Here is a 20006-nt window from a genome sequence, read left to right on the forward strand (position 1 = left end):
GGGTCTAATCAAATATTTAAAAAGGGGAAAAGAAAAATCAGCTAAAATAGAGTTAAAATAAATTCTAATTTGACCTTACCATACCATATCAATCCAATCGATAAGTAAATAACATTCTTTGTCAATGTGCAGGATCTGGTCTGCTTCGAAAGAATATTATTTGAAAATAAAAAAAAATTTTGATAACTGCATTCTCATGCAGTCGTTATCGAGGTACCAACGGAAAGGGGGCCAGAGTTTTTAAGGCGCCAGCTGAAGGAGAAGGACGATATTTCATCAACAAAATATTATCCGCTAATACTTGAAAAATGTCCAGAACCGGCCCTGTTGGCTGATACACCATAATTAATTTTTTCTTTATTTTTTCCTTTCATGATTATCAATTATTTTAAATTTCAGTCCAATTTATACGTGTCCGTGCAGATTTCCTGAGAGGCTATAAATTTGAACGAATTAAATGTAGGGGTGCGTAAAATGACCATGTCCTTTCGAAATGGGGGGGGGGTGAAAAAAATCTCTATTTGTGTGGGACCTATTTTTGGTGACCCCTGACAACGTTTATTTTATTCGACATAACTTTTATTTCCCTTTTAACTTGGATTTGGTACCCCGTCTAGAGCGGCGCGTTCGGTCATACGGGTGTCTCGCCTCACGAGCCACCCCTGCGTACGAAAAAGTTCATTAACGCTCTATTCGCGAGCAACCAATCAGAATGTTGTTTCAGACTTACATACACGAACCTACTTAGATTCTTTCTAACAACAGCGTCTGACTTGAACAACCGGTATTCAGTAACCAACCCGAATGAAAGCTCCGGTCATAAAGATACATTTATCTTGCGGTAGTCATAATGGGACGTGTTAGCAATTTGTGGCGCTATCCTTGTTATTTGCCTTTATTGTTGGTTGGTTTGATTATACCAAATAAAGAATTGTCACTCCTCCAAGTCCTAGAAAAAATTGGTAATGACTAGATTGAAGGAATGGGTGAAAAATTATAGATCAGATGAAACAGAGAAGTTGAAAAAAAGGAATATCTATCGCAGCATATGGTTACGAACTGAATTCGATCAATCATTCAATCGGGTAAATTGTTGAACATGGTGAACTCTGTATAGAATCGTGGTTTAGAGATAGATCACAACGGGTTATGATGAACGGGGAATTTTCTGATCGGGCTGGTGTAGAATTTGGAGTCCCACAAGGAAGTGTCCTTGGGACCATACCCTTTTATATTTTTATCGACAGACTTAAAAAAGGTATCGATGGAGTTTTTAGCAAATTCGCAGAGGACGTGGGGCTAATGGGGATAGTCGGGAATCCAAGCGATAGGCAAAGGCTTCAGATTAACTTGAAATTCTTTGCAGCATGGGATAACGTTTGGAGCATGCCTTCAGCGGTGTTAAGTGCAAGGTTGCTCATTTTGGTTCATACAACCAAAGTTTTCTTTACGCGTTGAATGGTGGTATTATTCCAGATGCAAATAAGATCACCGATTTGGGAATTCTCATTTACCAGTGGCTGAGGTTCTCTGAACGTTGCTCAGCGGTGGTCCAAAAATCAAATAGAATGCGTGGTTTTATTCTTAAAAAAGGTCTCTTCGCTTTCTCCAAGTCATTCTTCCGCTTTTCCAAGGCTTAGTTCATCCTGGACCAGAGTATTCTGTATGAATTTGGAGACCATACCTACAGAGGAACATAGATTTGGTTAGGGGGAGGGGGTGCGGAGAAGAGCTACTCGTACACTTGTTTGCACACAAGGCTTGGGCTATGTTCATTCAAATGTTTTGAAATTGGCTCTTAGAAGACGGACAAGTTCGAATATTGGTGATATTATAATAATAAATAGTAAAAATGATGTTTCGGACAATAAAATTGCATCCAAACCGCACACCAACTCCGGTTACATATCGCCACACGGCAATTTTTAATCAGTGGAACTGAGTGGGGGAAACGAAGGCGCCATCTATCGGTGGTCACCCCATACTCGGTAGTTAAAGAACTTCTTTCTGACGGTCTATGCCTGGATTCGAACTCGCGAACCTTGACGGAAACCTTCATAGCGGAGAGTGGTCAGAGGTGGTTATTGAAGCTCATCGCGAGTGACACCACTGTGGCACCCCACTGGCGCCACAGTGTTGGTCGGCTGAAGTTGTTTTTCTGTTGTTTCCAACTTCAAGACGCAAATGCTAGCCGATTCCCCGTTAGCAAGTCTCGCAAAACAAAGCAACAAGCCTACAAACGATACAAATATTCAATCATTGCACTTCACTCACGTCACAGCTGAAATTTAGATGGCAGTGCTGAAAAATCTCACACCCAACACTAGATACGCACTCAGACTGTTAGGTATACACACACGCGAGCGCTTACTCTTCCGGCACAACTCACTAGGTAGTAAATTGCCCATGGCGATAATCCGGAGTTGTGCTCCGTTTGAAAAAAGTTAAGTAAAGGACAATGGGGGGGGGGATAATCAGTCATAGAATCAGTGAAGTTGGCCAATAAACCCAGACTTTCAACTGTTATTATCAGAGCCGCAACTAGAAGCATGGGCCAGCAGGGGCAAGCATACATTTTGACATCCCTGTGTTATGGTGAAAGAGAGGGGAAAGTGTGAAATTTGCACCCCCTTCTGGTACAGCGCGTGGGGTAGCAGACCATCCTGCTCCCTCCCTAGTTGCGACCCTAGTTATCATGCCAATTTGTTTTACCTTTTCTCATGTTAAAATACACAGCAGCAGCGGAAACATACACCTTCCGGAAAAAAAGTAGAATTTCTGGGAGTACGTGACAGAATATGCCTGTCTATGACCATGATAATAACTTCTTGATCACAATCAATCTTGTGTTATTGTGAATCTCTTCGATTGCAGGACTATCGAAAGACTAGTTATGCCTAATAAATCGATGTTTCATCTTTTATTCAGATTTCATTCTCAAATTACGTAATTGACTAGGTTTTCCAAGAAATACATCGATTGGAAAAACGATTCTTAAAGCAGTTGTTTCGATCAATCAATCATCGGTTTCGATGGTAATGTTTCTAGGAGATATACCGTTAATGCCAATATGGACATAAACAAATATTCTTCTGTTGGTACAAAATGTCTCATATTCATCGATAGAGCTTTGCGTATTCGTTAGAGAAAAGGTGCTCAACCTTTAGGAGAGTGCGTGCCACTTCATCGGTTTGAAAACATGTCGCGAGCCACTTGAGTGGTCTGGAAATGTGCCGCGGACCACTCGAGTGATCTGGAACCGTGGGTCAGTTAAGCGGCGTGGAATCGCATTGCAGGTCACTTAAGTGATTTTTAAATGTTCCACGGGTCACTTAGATTATCCATAAATTTACCACGAGCCACTTAAGTGCTGTGGAATTGAGTTGCTGGTCACTCAAGTGATCTGGGTATGCACCGTGGGTGACTTGAGTGATCTAGAAATGTGTCGCGGGTCCCCCAGGTGATTTGTAAATATGTCACGAACCGTAAGTTATCAGGAAATTCGCCGCTGGTCACTTAACCGATCTGTAAATATGCCCACTCAATTCAGTCTCACAAAACTGGGAATAAGATCACGGGGCACATCCAATGGCTCAGACGTCTCCGAGTGCCACACGTGGCCCGCGGGCCATGGGTTGGGCACTTATATGCTAAAGAGCGATTTTTCGAAGGGAAAAATTACAAAAACTACGTAATTTTATGCACGATGCTATCCATGTAACAAAGATGTTTTACGAAAAATGATTTACAGTACTTAATATATACGATATATATGTTACGGTAAATGTGATGAATTCGTTTATTATGCATAATCGCCGACCATTTAGGTTTGATGAACACTAAATTTATAAGTTTAACCGGTGAGTGATAAAATCCCATATAATGTATAATCGTTAATTTTCTCAGTAAGTTTGATAAACTTACCAATTTTACTGCTAATTATACATAATACCCAAGCGTTCTCAGTAAATTCGATAAATATGGGAAAAGTCCATAATGAATCTAGCATGCGTTATATCAGGTCTAGTATGGTGATATCTTAAAATTTGTTAAATGGGAGTTTGTTATATCGGGGTACGATTTCAGAATTCGTCGGAAATAGGATTATTATAGGAATTATTTTGGAGATGCTTGAAAAATATCCAAGTGTCGTTGGCAAATTTTGTAAATACTAAAAATATTACCATTTTTACCGGCGATTATGCATAATACCCAAGAGTCGTTGGTATACATGATAAATCATACTGAATTCATAGGTAAATCATCAAATCATCACGTTTGCCATTATTTTGCATAATTGCCTTTTCGTATTGGTAAATATGACAAATCGGTCCCATCGCGATATATTAGATCAACGTATTACCAGATTTATTATTCCATGAAATTCGCAGAAAATCGGCGCTATGCATGTGGTAACATGTGCAGAAAAGGTTTTTGCGAAAGAATGAAAAAAAAAAATCTATTTCTACGAAATGTTTATTTTCATCACAGAATCTTACATTAACCAATGAAAGAAAATCAACAACAACAGCACTGATAGAGAAGAGCTTAATACAGGAAAGTGAAATTTTCATAGCACAGTTCTCGGTTTATCCGCACACGGATAATAGATTCTAATGTATTTCGATTTCAATGGTGAGGAACAATCAACATTCTGCTGCGCTTGGCGATGAGGGACAACGATAATTAGCGGAATGTTTCGTTTATGGATGGAAATTAGTTGAAAGGCAGTGGTGCTTTCAAATTTTTCAGGCAACTGTGCCTTAATGTTCTTACTTCCCCCCCTTATGAGAGTATCTACAGATGTGGTATAAGCCCCTTGAACAAACAATCCGTACCCATATAACAAAAAAATCCTTCTTTATCCTATGTTTTATAGATATCACTACTAACTAGTAGATATACATTTTCATCAGTTGATTCTCAGTAGAGTTAATATTATACGAGTTCTCCCTTGTTAATATTATACATAAGGAAAACTGTCTGTGTGAAGAGATATATGTTGATGTGCAGGGAAGAATTCATGTCTGATTTAACGCGGAATCGTACCTCGAGCAGGGGCGTAGCCAGAAATTTCGTTGGGGGCCATAGGCGGAAATAGACATGGAAGTCTGGGGGGGGGGCACGATAATGATGTCAATTAATATATACATTAGATCAGTCGGCTCCCCATATCTCTGCCCATGTTCGGGGCGGACCACTTTCATTTCGGGGACGACGGCCAAAGTGATAGAACCAAAGATTTGGCCATCTTTTTCCCTTTTTTCGCTCATTTTCTCACATTTCAGGAGGGAGACCAGACCCCCAAGTCCTCGCTCCCCCTCGGTGTGACCTTGACCTCGAGCGTATACGAGGAAATAGTCTATTCGTTTTCATAGCGTAGAGATAGATCACTCATCCGGCATACGAGTTTGGTAAGTATGCATAATAACCGATATTTATCACATTTACCGTAACATATATTATAAGCAAATCGTACTTGAACAGTTATTAATCTTTTAATGAGAAAAAAAAATGTTCATACTGTTCAACAAACCCTATTTTTATTTAATTTTTGTCGTCAATTGTTTTGAGAAAGAGATGTAATGAATAACGTCAAAATTATCGATGTAATTTCAAATGCGACAATTACCGTTCAACTCACCCAACACGTCCAAGAAGCCAACTTGCGATTTCATAGGTACGGTGTTCACTTGGCACATGTAACCACCTTTGTCCGCTGCTTGAACGTTCCGTATCTGCAGCACAAAGTTCCTATTATCACTGTGACTCAGGCTGATCCGATAGTTCCTAGTTATTATGTGGTGGTGTATGGTCAGGATAGCCTTCGTTTCCACCTTTATCCAAGCGGCCTTCGAGAGAACAACGAATCATTACCAGAAACAGATCATGGTAAATCAATGAATCAGTGCGTCAGAAAAAAAAAAGAAGTTGATAATGATTTTAACGATCAAGTTAAAACGATTCCAATTATTTATCGAACTCTTTCACATGGGGCAAGATATTTTCATGTGGAAGATCTAATTTGTTTCGATTCCGGAGGCTCAAATTACACGTGAAATAAGTCAGAATGAATGAGGTCACGTCATCATTTTCATCGCAAAACTCCAGTCTAGACGCAGAAAAGAGAAGAAAAAAAAAAAAAGGGCCCAACAACATACTGTCTTGACCTTAAATGACGGAAGCAGGTCTGGAACTTTGCGCGCCGATGAAAATGAGTTCTCAATTTAAGACTTGAGTGAAAATCGATACTCACCAAAGCTTTTTCCCCCCTTGAGACCGGGCCATGATTTTTAGACAAAGAAATAGAAAATAAAAAGACGCGTGGAAAGTTCGAAAACGTTTTGGAAATTAGTGATTTGAAGTTTCAGGCTGAGAAAGACCCTAATAATAAAGGTACTGAAAAGCGACTAAAACCGTTTCGTGTTGTTTTGATTATTCCTGAGATTATTTGACAACGTTTGATTGATATTCACCACGTGTTTTGTATTTGACATTAGCTAATTGCGGCCGAGACAAAACAAATTTCCAGAAAATTATTGATTGGTGTCGAAATGGCGCCACAGATGATGCAGGAATATCATTCGATATGGATTTTCACTAATGTTAAATATTAAAAAAAAAAATCATTGATTCAATGTCTCGCTAGATAAATTGCCTGATAATAATTTCCAATATTTTTTTAAAGATATTTAATGAGTGAAGTGACTTTTTACATAATTTTCAGTTAAGAAACTGAAAAATGTTTCATGATTTGTCTTTTTAATTATGCTGCTTCGATAAATACGTAGAGCGGTGAAATAAAAAGGTGATGAGAGCTGTGTCAATAAATAGTAAATATGTTACGCAACACCAGCATGGCGTTACGCGATGGCCTGGTATCACCAGAAGAAATTCAAAACTAGACGGGAAGACCAAGCATAGAACGTCATTAGGAAGAGGGAGTGAGGGAGAGGTGTATTATTTTCTCAAAAAAATTAAAATAAAAAAAGCGAACAATCAACATCCTCGATGAATTTCACAGTGAAACTGAGAAAATTCCTCATGTGGTCTGAACTAGCCACTCTCTTTTGCTCCCTCCAGCCAAAGGATCTGAAAGGATGGAGCCAGAGTAGCCTCAGACGCTGAAGTGAAGGATACGGTGAAGAGTTTGGTGTTTTCACAGCCTAAAGTCTTCTTTGAGAGGACCACTAATTATTCGGCGAAACAATCGCACCCTTTCCTTCAAGCAGGGTAAGCTCTGGAGTCCCCCATATGCACAAATAATTTCGTGACAACGAAGTTGGATGAAATGATTTTTCGAGAGTAAATTTTGAAATTTGTAAATGGGTTCGAGATAAGGGACCACTAGAACGACACTTTACTCGCGAGGCTGATGGGTCTGTTAGGGTGACCGGACCTTCAAACCCAAATCAGTTAATTCTAACTGGTTGTATATTGCAGCGTTAGCAACTCTCGTCACCATTTCATTTGTTCAACTCTCATTGACAACCAGAATAGAAAAGAAGTCACATTTACCCTGTATGATCCGAGATTGTCGACCGTGCAGCTGAGCTGCGCATCTCTTCCAATCGCCACTGTCACGTTTGATACTGGTTCAGCAAACTCGGGTTCCGCTTCTACTAAGTAATCTGAAACAAGGAATTATAAATATAAAAATGCAGAAACAAAATTGGATACACGAGAACATTATGATTGGTCTTCATCACAAAATACAATACCCCTTTGAGATCTTGTACGCACAAACGTGCGGAGATTGTTTCTTCTCGCTTTATATTCTCTTCTTTGCCTCAGAGAGATATGGCTTGACACCAAGGATTTGGTGTGCGTATTGTCATTAAATCAAGGCTGAACTCCCTGAGGTTACTAAAGAATATGCCCTCCCCCCGTTAGTACTGGGACCAAAGGATCAATCCAGTGATCGGTGGCAAAAGCTCAATATCTTGTACGATCGATTTGACATGACATGATCCGATTCGTCCTCAATAGCAACTCTAATTTGAAGAACATAAGAGAAACTACAGGTCGCACCAATCAGATAAATCTGCAGTTGCAGAGCTTGTCTCCACCAACGACCGAATAATAAAATTAAAAGAAAACGAGGCTCTATCTGGCAAAGTCAATTTAAACATATAGGGAATAGAAATCTTCAAAAAAAAATTTACAACAAAAGTGAGGAGAGGCAATACCCGTAAAGTCGAAGATGAACCCGTTTCGAAGAGCGTGAGTCTCTCTCCGTTCCGAAAAAAAGACTCAATCAAATGACTATGCTAGTTACTGGCCAAGAAAGGGTCTTGGCGGAGAAGCCCTCTGAACGTATGGTAAACGACCAATTTTTCAGGCAAGCTAATCGGCAATATATCGGGTAACGTGGAATACCATAGCCCCGTTTACATGTGCAAGATTTGAGGTTGCTTTGGTGATTATTACCTGCATAGCGACTTTTTTCCCCAATCGGGGAAAAAAGAGGGATGGAGATCGGTCAAATGAGCCCCATCTTTGTTGCGGAATAATGGTGGGTGACTTCGACTTTTCCTAGTATCCAGGATGTAATTCCTCCTCTCCCATATCCTTTATGCCACGAAAACTACTATTAGCTCCTTCGTCAGCCATCTTGAGCCAACCACTTCCGTTCAACCCAAGTGACCAGTGAAAACTTCCGGAAGGGAGAGGGGATACCGACATAAACTAAACGCCATGTAAACGGGTTGTAGCGGAAATCCCTACTACAGGTAACTTCACGGGATATTTTATTTCCCATGTAAACAGGGCTTATAAGTTTTATCTGACTTCGGCTTCAAGATGAAAAGTTTACTAAGATGGAAGAGGAAAGGCCTAGAAATAATGCGTATCGTGTTCTCCGTGGGCCCACCTCAACTGTTCTTTTTGTCCTTTCATGTTCTTCAACTCTTTTTTTTTATATGAATTATATACTCTTAATCATTTGTCCTAAAGCACTCAGCAAAGACATAGAGGACAATAATTAGTCAAGTCAAGTCGTTTCGGTCAGTTCGGTCCCAAAGTGGACAATATTCTCCTGGTGGGCGATGGCATTATCTGGAAAGGGGGGAGGCGATAGAAGCCCCACGAGTATAAAGTAGGATCTTATGGGTACTCTTGCGTTGGAGGCGATGAAAGAAAAAAAAAATTTCTGAAGAAGGGGCCGATGGGGGGAACAAAAAGTTTGGGAAACTATGATGTAGAACCTCTCGAATACTAGATATTCGAGAGGTATAGAGTATTATAGTATATCTAGTATTCGAACCTATTTATATTCATAAACACTGTAATTTAATCTAATATTCACCGATGATGATGATGACGACGATGTGGATGATGCTGACCACTGGTGTTGGGAAAACGTCAAGTCGAGTATGTCAAGTACTCGGGACGATTTCTTAGCATAGTGATGGGCAAACTGCGGCCCGCTTAGTTTGTTTGTCGCCAATTTGATGAGATAAAACAAATGATAAATTACGGCTATTTATATACTTATTTTTCACAGTTGTAAAGGTTAAACCATTGTGCCTCATTTGCAATTAAAAACTCTGGCAGTCTTCAAAAAAAAAAAAAACCAAAAAAAACCACTTATTTCGCCACTTCATTTCTAAGCACAAAAATCCCAATTATGAACCAACGTCAGAATATATCCGGCCCGCCAATTTTTTTCCCTCGCTCTCTTTTTTTTGTCCATCACTTGGCACGATGGGATCTTATCCGTTGAGCAACAGCAGCGAAAATCTCATCATTCATTCATTCAAAGATTGCGTTTTGATGATAATTTAACTGATGGAGATTTCGGAATCCTCTTCCCCCTCGTGTTTTTTTTTTAGAAAACTCCGTCATCAATAGTAATGGAAACCTTCCTTACGGAAAGTTCCTTCACAATTTTATGCTGATCAAATCGTAAGATATAACTAACCTAATTATGAATATTCAAATATTTCAGAATCATGCAACACTGGCGATTAGTCCACTCAAGGCAGCGTTTCTTAATCCTTTGCCACAGCATCAATTTCAAACAATATTCAATTTCAAATTAATTTCCAAGTTCCTATTTATACTCACAAGTATTTAAACCTCCATATTTTTTATCCTTTCCGTTGAACTCAGTTTACACATACATATTAAATTCGCTTCATTTAAAATCTCCGGTTCTATCAGTCATTTAATAAATTCCCTCGTCTGATTCGAACCGATTTATATGCATAGGCTGACTCAGATGGGGGCTTAACCTTTATTAGTCCTATCTCAATAAGAGAGCCAGCGTTGCTCAACTTCACAAGTCGAGGATTCTCTACGGACTAGAAGAAGACGCCAGCTGTACTCTTGTCTACTGATTAACCACAAAGGAGCACATTAATCCGTGACAAATTCCATCACACGAATATTGCGGCAGGGTTTACTAATTTCCCCACAGTAGCGTACGGATTCTTGTTGTGAGCTGCGATTTTGCGTCGTTGACCTACCTTCAGAGAAGTGTGTTATTACGTACAATACGACGGCAGAGTTAACACGCTCTTTGTCTCCTCTCTTCCCCCAGTTCACGAACAAAGACAAAAGGGGGCGTGCCAATAACAAGGACCAAAATTTAGTACGTGGCAAATAATAATCTTCGAATGGTGTTTCGGGAGTAGGCTGTAAAAGAGATTTCGAGTTCCAGAGACTTCCACAAAGGGGGTTCGAACCGTATAATAAATACGGTAGAATGGCGGTGTGCAGTTACAGAAGAAGAGAATATTCCAGTTTCATGAGAGAAAAGGGGATTATAAAACAGGGACCCGTGTGCGTAGATGTTGCTTTGTAAAACTGGGAACCCGTGTGGAGTTCCAGACAACGCCATGGGTGGTCTACACCGATGTACGTACGTGTGGTTAGGCTGTGTCTCTCTCTCTCTATCAAGAAGCTTTGTAATGTCGCATCAATGGAAGTCGGATGGTTGGGAGGTGGGGGATTAAGCTTTAATGCCTTTTCCCAGAGAACTTCAATTCAAATCTGAAATGCTCCTTCAGTGAAAATGCATATGCAAATTTCCTCGCGAATTAGCCCCCTCTGTTTAATTTTATAAACGTCAGTGGGGGAAATATATCGAGCCAGGCTTTGTAAATGAGCAAAATTTTTAATCTATTTATTAAGTAGAGATGAAATATTTGCGATACATTTGCCGTTCTTCTTATCCATGGAATTAGTGTTCATTTATGGTTTGGTATCGAGAATTCTCGACATAATATTTCATGCGCGTACAAAAAAAATTTCTCGAATCTTCCATTGGTGTTTTAATAGAAATTCAAATTGGTGTTATCTTTGATTCTAATATTTCTATGATTCTATAAAATTTTGATTCGATAAAGCTATACAAGGTGTCCTGTGGGAGAGTCCGCTTTATATCATCAACCGTTCGTGGTACAGGTATGGTACTGCTTTAAAAAATTCTCATAATGTGTTCAGGAATGACTGTACCAGTTTCGGGAATGAAAATACAGTGTGTCATAAAGTGGAAAAAAATCTAAATTTTTATACAAATACGAATACAACGCCACAACAGGCAAAATTCCCAACGAGGTTTCTCTTTTCTCAAACCGAGCACGACTCAGGTCTATTGCCATTGGCAATTTACTACCTAGCGAGTTGTGCCGGAAGTGTAAGTGCGTGTACCTAACAGTCTGAGTGCATATCTAGTGTTGTGCATGATTTTTCAGTGCTGCCATCTATATCTCACAAGTGAAGTGAGTGATGTGTAATGACTGAATATTTGTACTGTTTGTAGGACTGCTGCTCTCTGTGGCGAGACTTTTTAACGGGGAGATCGGCTCGCATTTGCGCCTCGAAGTTGGGAACCACAGAAAACAGAAAACCAACTTCAGCCGACCACCACAGCGGCTCCCAACGAGGTTGCTGAAAGACATAGCCCCCCCCCCCCCATGTCTTCTAATTTGAAATCAGAAATATTTTCTTCTATCTGCCGCCTGGCAGTCGAGTGTCGTTCTTCTCAACTAGCTTCTCACTGTGCAGGTCTGGGTTCGAATCCCGGTTCAGGCATGGATGTTTGCTAACACTAACAAATTTAGGACGCATGATGCTGATCCCTTGGGAATGCGTGAGGATCACGTTATTATTATCTCTCCTGAGGCCAAAAAAAGCTCCATGTTTCCAAGAGCAATAATCACTGAAATATTTAAATTCAAAGATTGGAGAAAAGTTGGGAAAGAACAGCATAAACGAGAGGAAGAATCGTTGAATTAGTTTATGCTGTTCTTTTCCAACAATTTTCCCGAGTTTAGAGATAAAAAAATCTCCCAAATTCCCCTGCCCTATAACTTCCAATTAGAAAATTATTGCCCTATCTTTCCTTAGGCCAACAAAGAATATTCTACTTTTCTAAAGACAATATCCAGTGAGATATTTAAATTAAAAAAGCGGAGATAAGATCCGAAAGAACAACATGAACTAACGGACAACGCACCTTTGCCTTATTCACGCTGCTCTTTCCCAACTTCTCTCCGATTTTTGAATCCGAATCTACGTGAATACAAATATGTAATTCTTTTCGGGTAGCCTCAGGAGAGACAGGGCAACGGCTTAGTAATTGAAAGTTAGACAACAGGAAGAACCACATAAAAATTGTAATTTTTTTTTATTTTATGACATACTGTATTTTCATACTCGAAATCTGAACACATTTTAAGCAATTTTCAAAGGAGAGCCATGCCTCTATACGACAAACGGCTGATGAGATAAAGGCCAAATTATGATTTACAGGACACCCAGGATACTGTGTTTGAATTCATCCAAATTTTCCTCGTTTGAATTTGATGACCGAGTCTTTCTGCGGTATCTAGATTCCCACAGTGGAGTCTTAACGGGTGGATTCAGGGATCTGTCAAACGGGGTAGGGTGTGGGCTATATATTAATGGTGAATTTTGAAAAATTCAAAACCAAATAATTTTATTTATAATCAAAATTGGAAGACCAAATTACATTTTTATGTTTTTTTTGTGAAGAAGTAATTTATTATGCTCAATTTTTTTTTTCAGCCAAAATCTTCGCGTGAAATTTTTTCCAGAATTTTATTCTTAAATGTTATTTAATAAATCTCACTTCTCCAGGAGGCACTTTCTCCTGGAAGCCATCTTCTATTGACCGTATTTCTAACTAAAAACATATACAATCTTTTATTAAGTCAGGGCTTGAACTCTCCGAGGTCAAAAGAAAAATTCTACAGTGAGAGAAAGCAACAAGCACATTTGTGGCACTAGGGTCTGAAATATATTATTTACATGAAATCCTATGTTTTCGAATGTAGTATTCATTTAAATATTGGAAATGCGAAATTACGAGAGAATTGTTCTTAAAATCATATTTTAAGCTTTTGTTTAAGCATTCTGTATAAATAGTGTCTTATATGCATGATACAGTAAATAAGATCAGTTTACCCGTGGGCCTGTGATAGTCTTAAGACGGCCGTGACTGCGTTCCACCTTTTCTTCTCACTAATGATTATTTTTAAGGAATTGGCGATTTATCTGACAATTGGCAGTATTTTAGCGAGAATTGGCGATGTCTCGTATTTATGATCTCAATTTCTCGTATTTTCCTGATCAAATATGGTCACCCTAAATAAAATAAAAAAATTCATATACACACACTACTTAATGACATCTGATTATATTTCTCATATTTAGAAGGTCTTGAAACCGTCAACCTTGGTTGTAAAGACACATCGGTTATAAAGACAATATTTCGCTGAATCTTCGATGTCGTTATAACCGAGTTTGACAGTATAATTCACTGATTCATTTTATTTTCCTCGAGAGGCCGTTGAGCCTCTGTGAGCCCCAAGTGATCCGCGGAGCACAGGTTGAGAATTACTGCCCTAATGCATATCTTCATAAACTTTTTGTTCCATCACCCTTTCCATGAAAAATATTTCTTCTCATCTCCTCCGAACTCAAGTCAACCCCAAAGGATCCTATTCTAATCCCAAAGCTTCTACCGCCCCATTAGACCTTTCCGTTGCCCACTTTGGGAGACCGCGTTCTAGTGTAATTGGCGAATTCGATAGATATGAACAAAAATTTCAAATGCGTCTAGTATGTGCGATGAATATAGTCGGATCCCAATATAATGATAACAAATTTTATTACGATCGTACCACGAAATAATGATCTAATGAATTATCATCTATATCAGTTTTTCTCAAACAGGGCGCCGCAGCTTCTAGGGGGTGTCGCCAAACATTGACGGAAGCGTAGCGGCGTGTCTATTTATGCTTTGATTTATTTTATATTTTTTTTATGCGGGTAAATACCTACCCAACTATTCTGGGGTGCCCCAGAATGAACCATGATTTGAGCAAAAGAGCAGCGAGTGATAGAAATTTGAAACCACTCATGCATAGTATATTATGTAGTGTGATTTATCATGTTTATCATCACCGCGGCGTTTGGTTATTATGCATAATCGACGATAAAAGTGATAATTTTTTGTTACGTATTAAATTTACCAACTACGCTTGGGTACTATGTATAGTCGCCGATAAAAGCGATTGATTTAGAAAAATTTATCAAATTTATGAAACATACCAAAGACGTTTGGGTACTGTACATAATCGTGAGTAAAAAGTTATTAATTTGGGGAAATTAATATTTTTATTATTATTTTATTAATTATTCAATTTATTATCGTACTCGGTGATTATGCACAATAACTGGCTATTATGTGTAAATAAACGGATTTATTACATTTACCGTAACAAGTAAAATGTTATTTGTAAGATTCATTATGAACAAAAATTTGTGTTTATAATTAAAATCATGAGCCGGCTTACTTTCGCCGATTTACCGATGTTATAATCAACCGAGTGTGTGTACCGTGATCGTATCTGACATATCGGAAACCAAGTTATCCAGAATTCTGCATTCCGTCAGTCGCTATTAATGATATTTTGGTGGAATGTGCGTGTTGGCTGGCAGACACGCTTATATAAGAGAGACGATATGTAACAGCTTATTAAATGTGCTGCACGGTGACATCAAAAGAAGACTGTCACATATTGTAGCTATAGTAAAGTCTGGATCGAAACCGATCCGCCGCTGCTGACACAGCAATACGACGGAGTCGGCGGTGGCCATTGTTATTTAATTTCGATGGGTATTGTCTCACTGCCAGAAGCTAATCGCCCCCTAATTAAAAGAATTAATTAGTTTACACGGGCATTAATTTGTCTTCCCTGTTACGTCAACATCATTATGGGTGGCCAATGAGTGAAATTTTAATCAACTCTTCTCCTCTCTCCCACTACCCCTAGCTAATTATAGCAGCATTTTGCGAACCATTCTGTAAAATAAGATCATCATCAGAGTTGGTGGTATCATGTCGCGTGTTCAATTACCATGTTAATCAGATCCTCCACATCGTGTAATCAGGACTGAACCGATATAGTTCGTGTTTCTTGCAGTATGAGGTTACTTCGACATGGAATATCTGAAATAGAAATGAATCGTGAAATCTTCGTGATGGGGTTATTTTGAGTAGATACATGTTATTTCGTGAAACTACCAAGAACGTTTGATGGTGATTTTGCGAACCCTTCTGAAACTTATCACATTGATCGGCATTTATAAGCTTGAGGTACAATTAGATTTTTAACTTATACAACCCCTTTCAAAAATTGTTCGATCATGTATGAACACACTACCAGTGACACGTTTAACACTAGAAATGACCGGAGGTTGATTTTCACTACATACTCCAAATTTTGGTAAATTTTATTATTTTTAAATGTACATAGGATGATATATAGCATTGATATACATATGCCATATAAGTGAGCAATTAAATACGACTGATAAATTTTTTTCCCGAATATTAATACATGTAATTAAATATTATTTCAAATTCCAAAATATAACCTCGTTAGCATAACCAATAAAGAAATACAGTTCACGTCGCTTAATGATATCACATCGGGATTCAAGATTTCTGATAACAACAGCCGAATAATAACTATATCCGAAACGCCGTTTGCAAGCACCGTGACCATGCATCCCGCTTGGTTGCATGGGACATATGGTAAACCTTTGTTTTATAAAACGGGACCATTGTTTTTCCTTCCCACGTAATGGGTTGCGAAAAAATTTTCAATCGTTAAATTTTTTGTGAAAACAGGATTTTTTCTTCTTTTAAAAGTTAAAACCCAGCATTTTTGTTGTTCATCCATTGTGAAGCTTTAGAATGTAACTTTATGTATACCACAAATTTCGGTATTATATTTAATGTACAATGTGTTTCATAGATCCTTTGAGAAAGTCTCTGGGAAAAGGACATTTGAATCTGGTCAACTGAAAGAAACTGACCAAGAACTGAAGTAAAGGGTTTTTTTTCGTCATATATTTGCCTTCATTATAGGAATGCCATTGAAAAAGCAGCTCCATACATACATGGTTCACAGCAAATACTAAGGACTGATTACGATATCAAGTCTGGGAATGTGTTTGTCAACAAGAAGCGAGGGGAGGAGAAAGAAGACTTTCGAATAGTGATTAAACTTTAGCTTTAAAATGCACAGAAAAACTTTCGACAGAAAGAAAGACAAATTATCGGAAGTCCCGATGAAAAATAAAAGTTTGTTTTTTCCCATGTTACGATATCGATCCTTTCCGTTCTTTGAAAAAGTGATAACAATAAACGAATGATGACATCATCCATGATTTTAATAAGCAGTATTCTGAACGTTATAATCGCAGTTGCATTCGCACATAAAATTTTTACAATTGTCAATACCTGACCAAATTATTTCTATTCTGTCCATTTATTTATTTATTATCTTTGTCTGGATATTATTTGTGTTATATGTGTGTATTTTGTCAGATGCATTTTCAGGTTACGGATTTCTTACCCGTTGAAAATGTACCGCAGGTTATTGCATAGCGGAATCTTACATCGCTGTCTTTATATCCTGATACCGCGGTGAGTTTTGTTGGTATTAACATAATTCTGATTTCTGGACAAATAAGGTTTTCTAAGCTTTCCAGCTAATCTAAACAAAAATGAAATTCTAGCTTTATATTTTTTGCTACTAATCGATCAAGCATTTATTGATTCCAAGCAGAATATTGTAGAAAACGCGCACTTGCAAATGAGTGATACTCGTACGGATTGCTTTCGTAGGCATCTGAGATCAGCACCGTACTTTATTTCGTTGTAAAACTCAACGGTTACAGTTTCCTCACTTTAAAAATGGGTATTTCAACATTTCATTGTATTACTATATCAATTAAACTTGTATATATATAGAAGAATATTTTCTTTTCCCTCACTCCAGAAAAATACTCAATGTAACAACTTTACATGGTACAAAAAAACTAGCTACGTATAAAGCATCATTACGCCTATCCCCCGGTAGAATTCTGTTTTAGTTTTCAGCAGGTATTTGTGAAATAAAACAGAGTCATGAAGTGGTCACATTTCTAATAGCCGCTTTAGATAAGATTCAGTGATTACTATATTTTTGCCAAACTTATATTTGACGGAATCGTGGTGAGAGGTAGGTCACAATGGGTTAAGGTTAACAGAGAATTCTGTGATTGGTCAGGTGTCACAAGTGGAGTTCCTCAAGAAAGTGATCTTGAGCCCATACCTTTTTTTTTTCATTTTTTATCGCTAAACACGATCAGGGTGTCGATGGAATTGTTAGGAAATTCGCCGATGACGTGAAGCTAATGGGGGATAGTTCGGAATTCAAGCGATTTGGAGATGCTCCAGATGGACTTGAATATGTTTGAAGCATGAGCTAATGGATGGAGTGTTGATAAATGAAGAAGCCTCTGATTTTGCTTCGAACAATCCACGTTTTACTTACGAGTTGAATGGTATTACTATCCCGTTTGAAACTAGTGTCACCGATTTGGAAATTCTCATCGACGAGTGGCTTGGGTTTTCTTTTCTGAAAATTTTTCGGCGGTGGTAAGACAAAGAATAGAATGCTCGGTTTCATTTTCGGAAAAGTCTCTCGCTTTCTCCCAAAGTTGTTGTTCTACTTTCCCGAAGCCTAGTTCGTCCTGGAGTGGAGTACGCCGTAAGTTTTTGAAGACAATACCTACAGAGAGACGTAGACTTGGTTGAGGAGGTATTGGAGAAGAACTACTCTTGCACTTGTTGGCACACAAGGCTTCAGCTATGAACGAAGACTTGATTTTGGATACGTTTCGTAATTTAGTACTTTAAGTTACAAAGTACAGAGCAATTACAACTGTTCCACATGATTTCTCTCACAAGTCCTTGAAATGAACCGAGTATTGAACAGAATTAAGGACGTCACAGATTTATTCACAGAACAGCTATTTACAAACAGATATCTTAACGGAACGTGACTTGAAGATAGAATGCGATCGATAAATTATGTGTTGTTCTAGATACTATTTCACAACTCCAAGTTCCTCAAAAGCGGCACCACTTATGAAGCCAGGACAGACCTTCTAGAATGTTCCTACTATCTTCTCGGATCATCTTTACACGTCTCCTTTGGAACCGCATCGGAGCTGTCGCCAAACGCGCGGACTTGGCGGTATTTTGAGGGATTTAAAAAAATGCGCTACCGATTATCTACAGTTGAAAAATGACATAAATGCTAAAACATAATCACCATTTACATAATTTTCGAGTGAATTGATAAAAATGAAAAAGGTATGGGCCAACTTCGCTTGTGACGCCTTGTCTTAATCCGTTGTGATCAATCAACCACGATTCTATCCAATTCAGCAAGTTGCCGCCAATCCTAATCTCTCTCGTGTTAACGCTTCAAGAGTTTACCATGTTGGACTTGATCGAATGCTTTCTGGAATTCAAGGTAAACAACATCTACATTTTGCTCTTATTCACAGCCTTCGTCACGTGAAAATAGAAGCAAAGGAGGTTAGTTACACATGACTTCCCCTTCCTGAACCCTTGTTGATTATCCGACAATACATATTCTCGTCTATCCACTTCATCAACTGCCTTTTAATAATGATTTCCAAAATTTTCGAGAGGGAGCTCGTCAAACTCACTGGATGATAATTGGACACAGCTTCTCTACTACTCTTTTTAAATATCGGAGCAACATTAGCAAGTTTCCAGTCCGTTGGGACGATACCCTCAGCAGCAACACTCCTGTAGATTTGTGCGACTGGCCCCAAAAAATCATCAGCACATTCCCTGAGGACCCTGGGATATATATATCATCTGGTCCTGGTGCTTTGCTTACACATACATTTTTTTAGAAGATTTAGTACCTCCGGAAGTGTAACTGTTTGTTTACCTAACAGTCTGAGTGCGTATTAAAAGCTGACTCCGCCCACTGACAGTTTATCGATTGGAAGGGGGGAGGAATGGAAAACATGTTTGAATTTAAAAGCAACTTCAACATGTTTTTAGAACTCGAGATATTTCGGGTGACTGAAATAAAGCATACCAAGTTTGACAAGATATCTCGGGATTGCCGCTGAAAGGGTCAATTATTAGTTCTTTCTTTCGTGATACAGTCAACGCTCGATATAACGAACTCCGTCGTCGAGAACGGACGTTATATTGGGAGGATCGTTATATCGAAAATAAAATATATATTATAGTTGTTCTGTGCAAACATTTGGGACTTATCTCACTGGTCGTGGTAATGGGATGGTCGCTATAACGTGCGGTCGTCATAACGTGTGCCGGCAGTATACGCTATTACATATGATCGCTGTATTTTGACAGTCCATTTTATATTCGACATTAATATTTTTTTATGGGAACCTCTTCTCAGTCAATTTGTTGGACAATTTGCTTGTTGGCCTTTGTATTCGATCGTGGGAATATAGATATGATCAATTGAAACGTGAAGTGCATACTTTAATATTTAGTATGAAAAATATATTTCGACACACACATCGTATTCATCACCGTCACTTCAGACATACATTTCGAGCATTGGGATTCTGCTTGTTGGTTAGGGACAAGAATGTCTCACTTCAGTAATGTTTACATT

The 20006-nt window shown here is 38.5% G+C and overlaps 1 protein-coding gene across 2 annotated transcripts in view; it reads right to left on the reverse strand.

Moving 5' to 3' along the window:
• LOC149071773 (lachesin-like) overlaps positions 1 to 20006 on the reverse strand; it is a 167168-nt gene that overhangs the window by 19048 nt on the left and 128114 nt on the right. The window contains exons 2-3 of one of the 2 annotated variants that reach the window (XM_089247835.1): positions 7519 to 7631; positions 5645 to 5852 (exon numbers count right to left, since the gene is read on the reverse strand). In XM_089247835.1, coding sequence (XP_089103961.1) covers positions 5645 to 5852; positions 7519 to 7631 — 321 coding nt within the window. Of the gene's footprint in view, positions 1 to 5632; positions 5853 to 7518; positions 7632 to 20006 lie in introns of both variants that reach the window. The other variant, XM_089247834.1, reaches the window with a different exon arrangement.

The sequence above is a fragment of the Pholcus phalangioides genome, unplaced genomic scaffold (genome assembly GCF_987345545.1).
Source record: "Pholcus phalangioides strain wild (caught in Gottingen) unplaced genomic scaffold, Ppha-v1.0 ptg000018l_1, whole genome shotgun sequence".
Lineage (NCBI taxonomy): Eukaryota > Metazoa > Arthropoda > Arachnida > Araneae > Pholcidae > Pholcus > Pholcus phalangioides.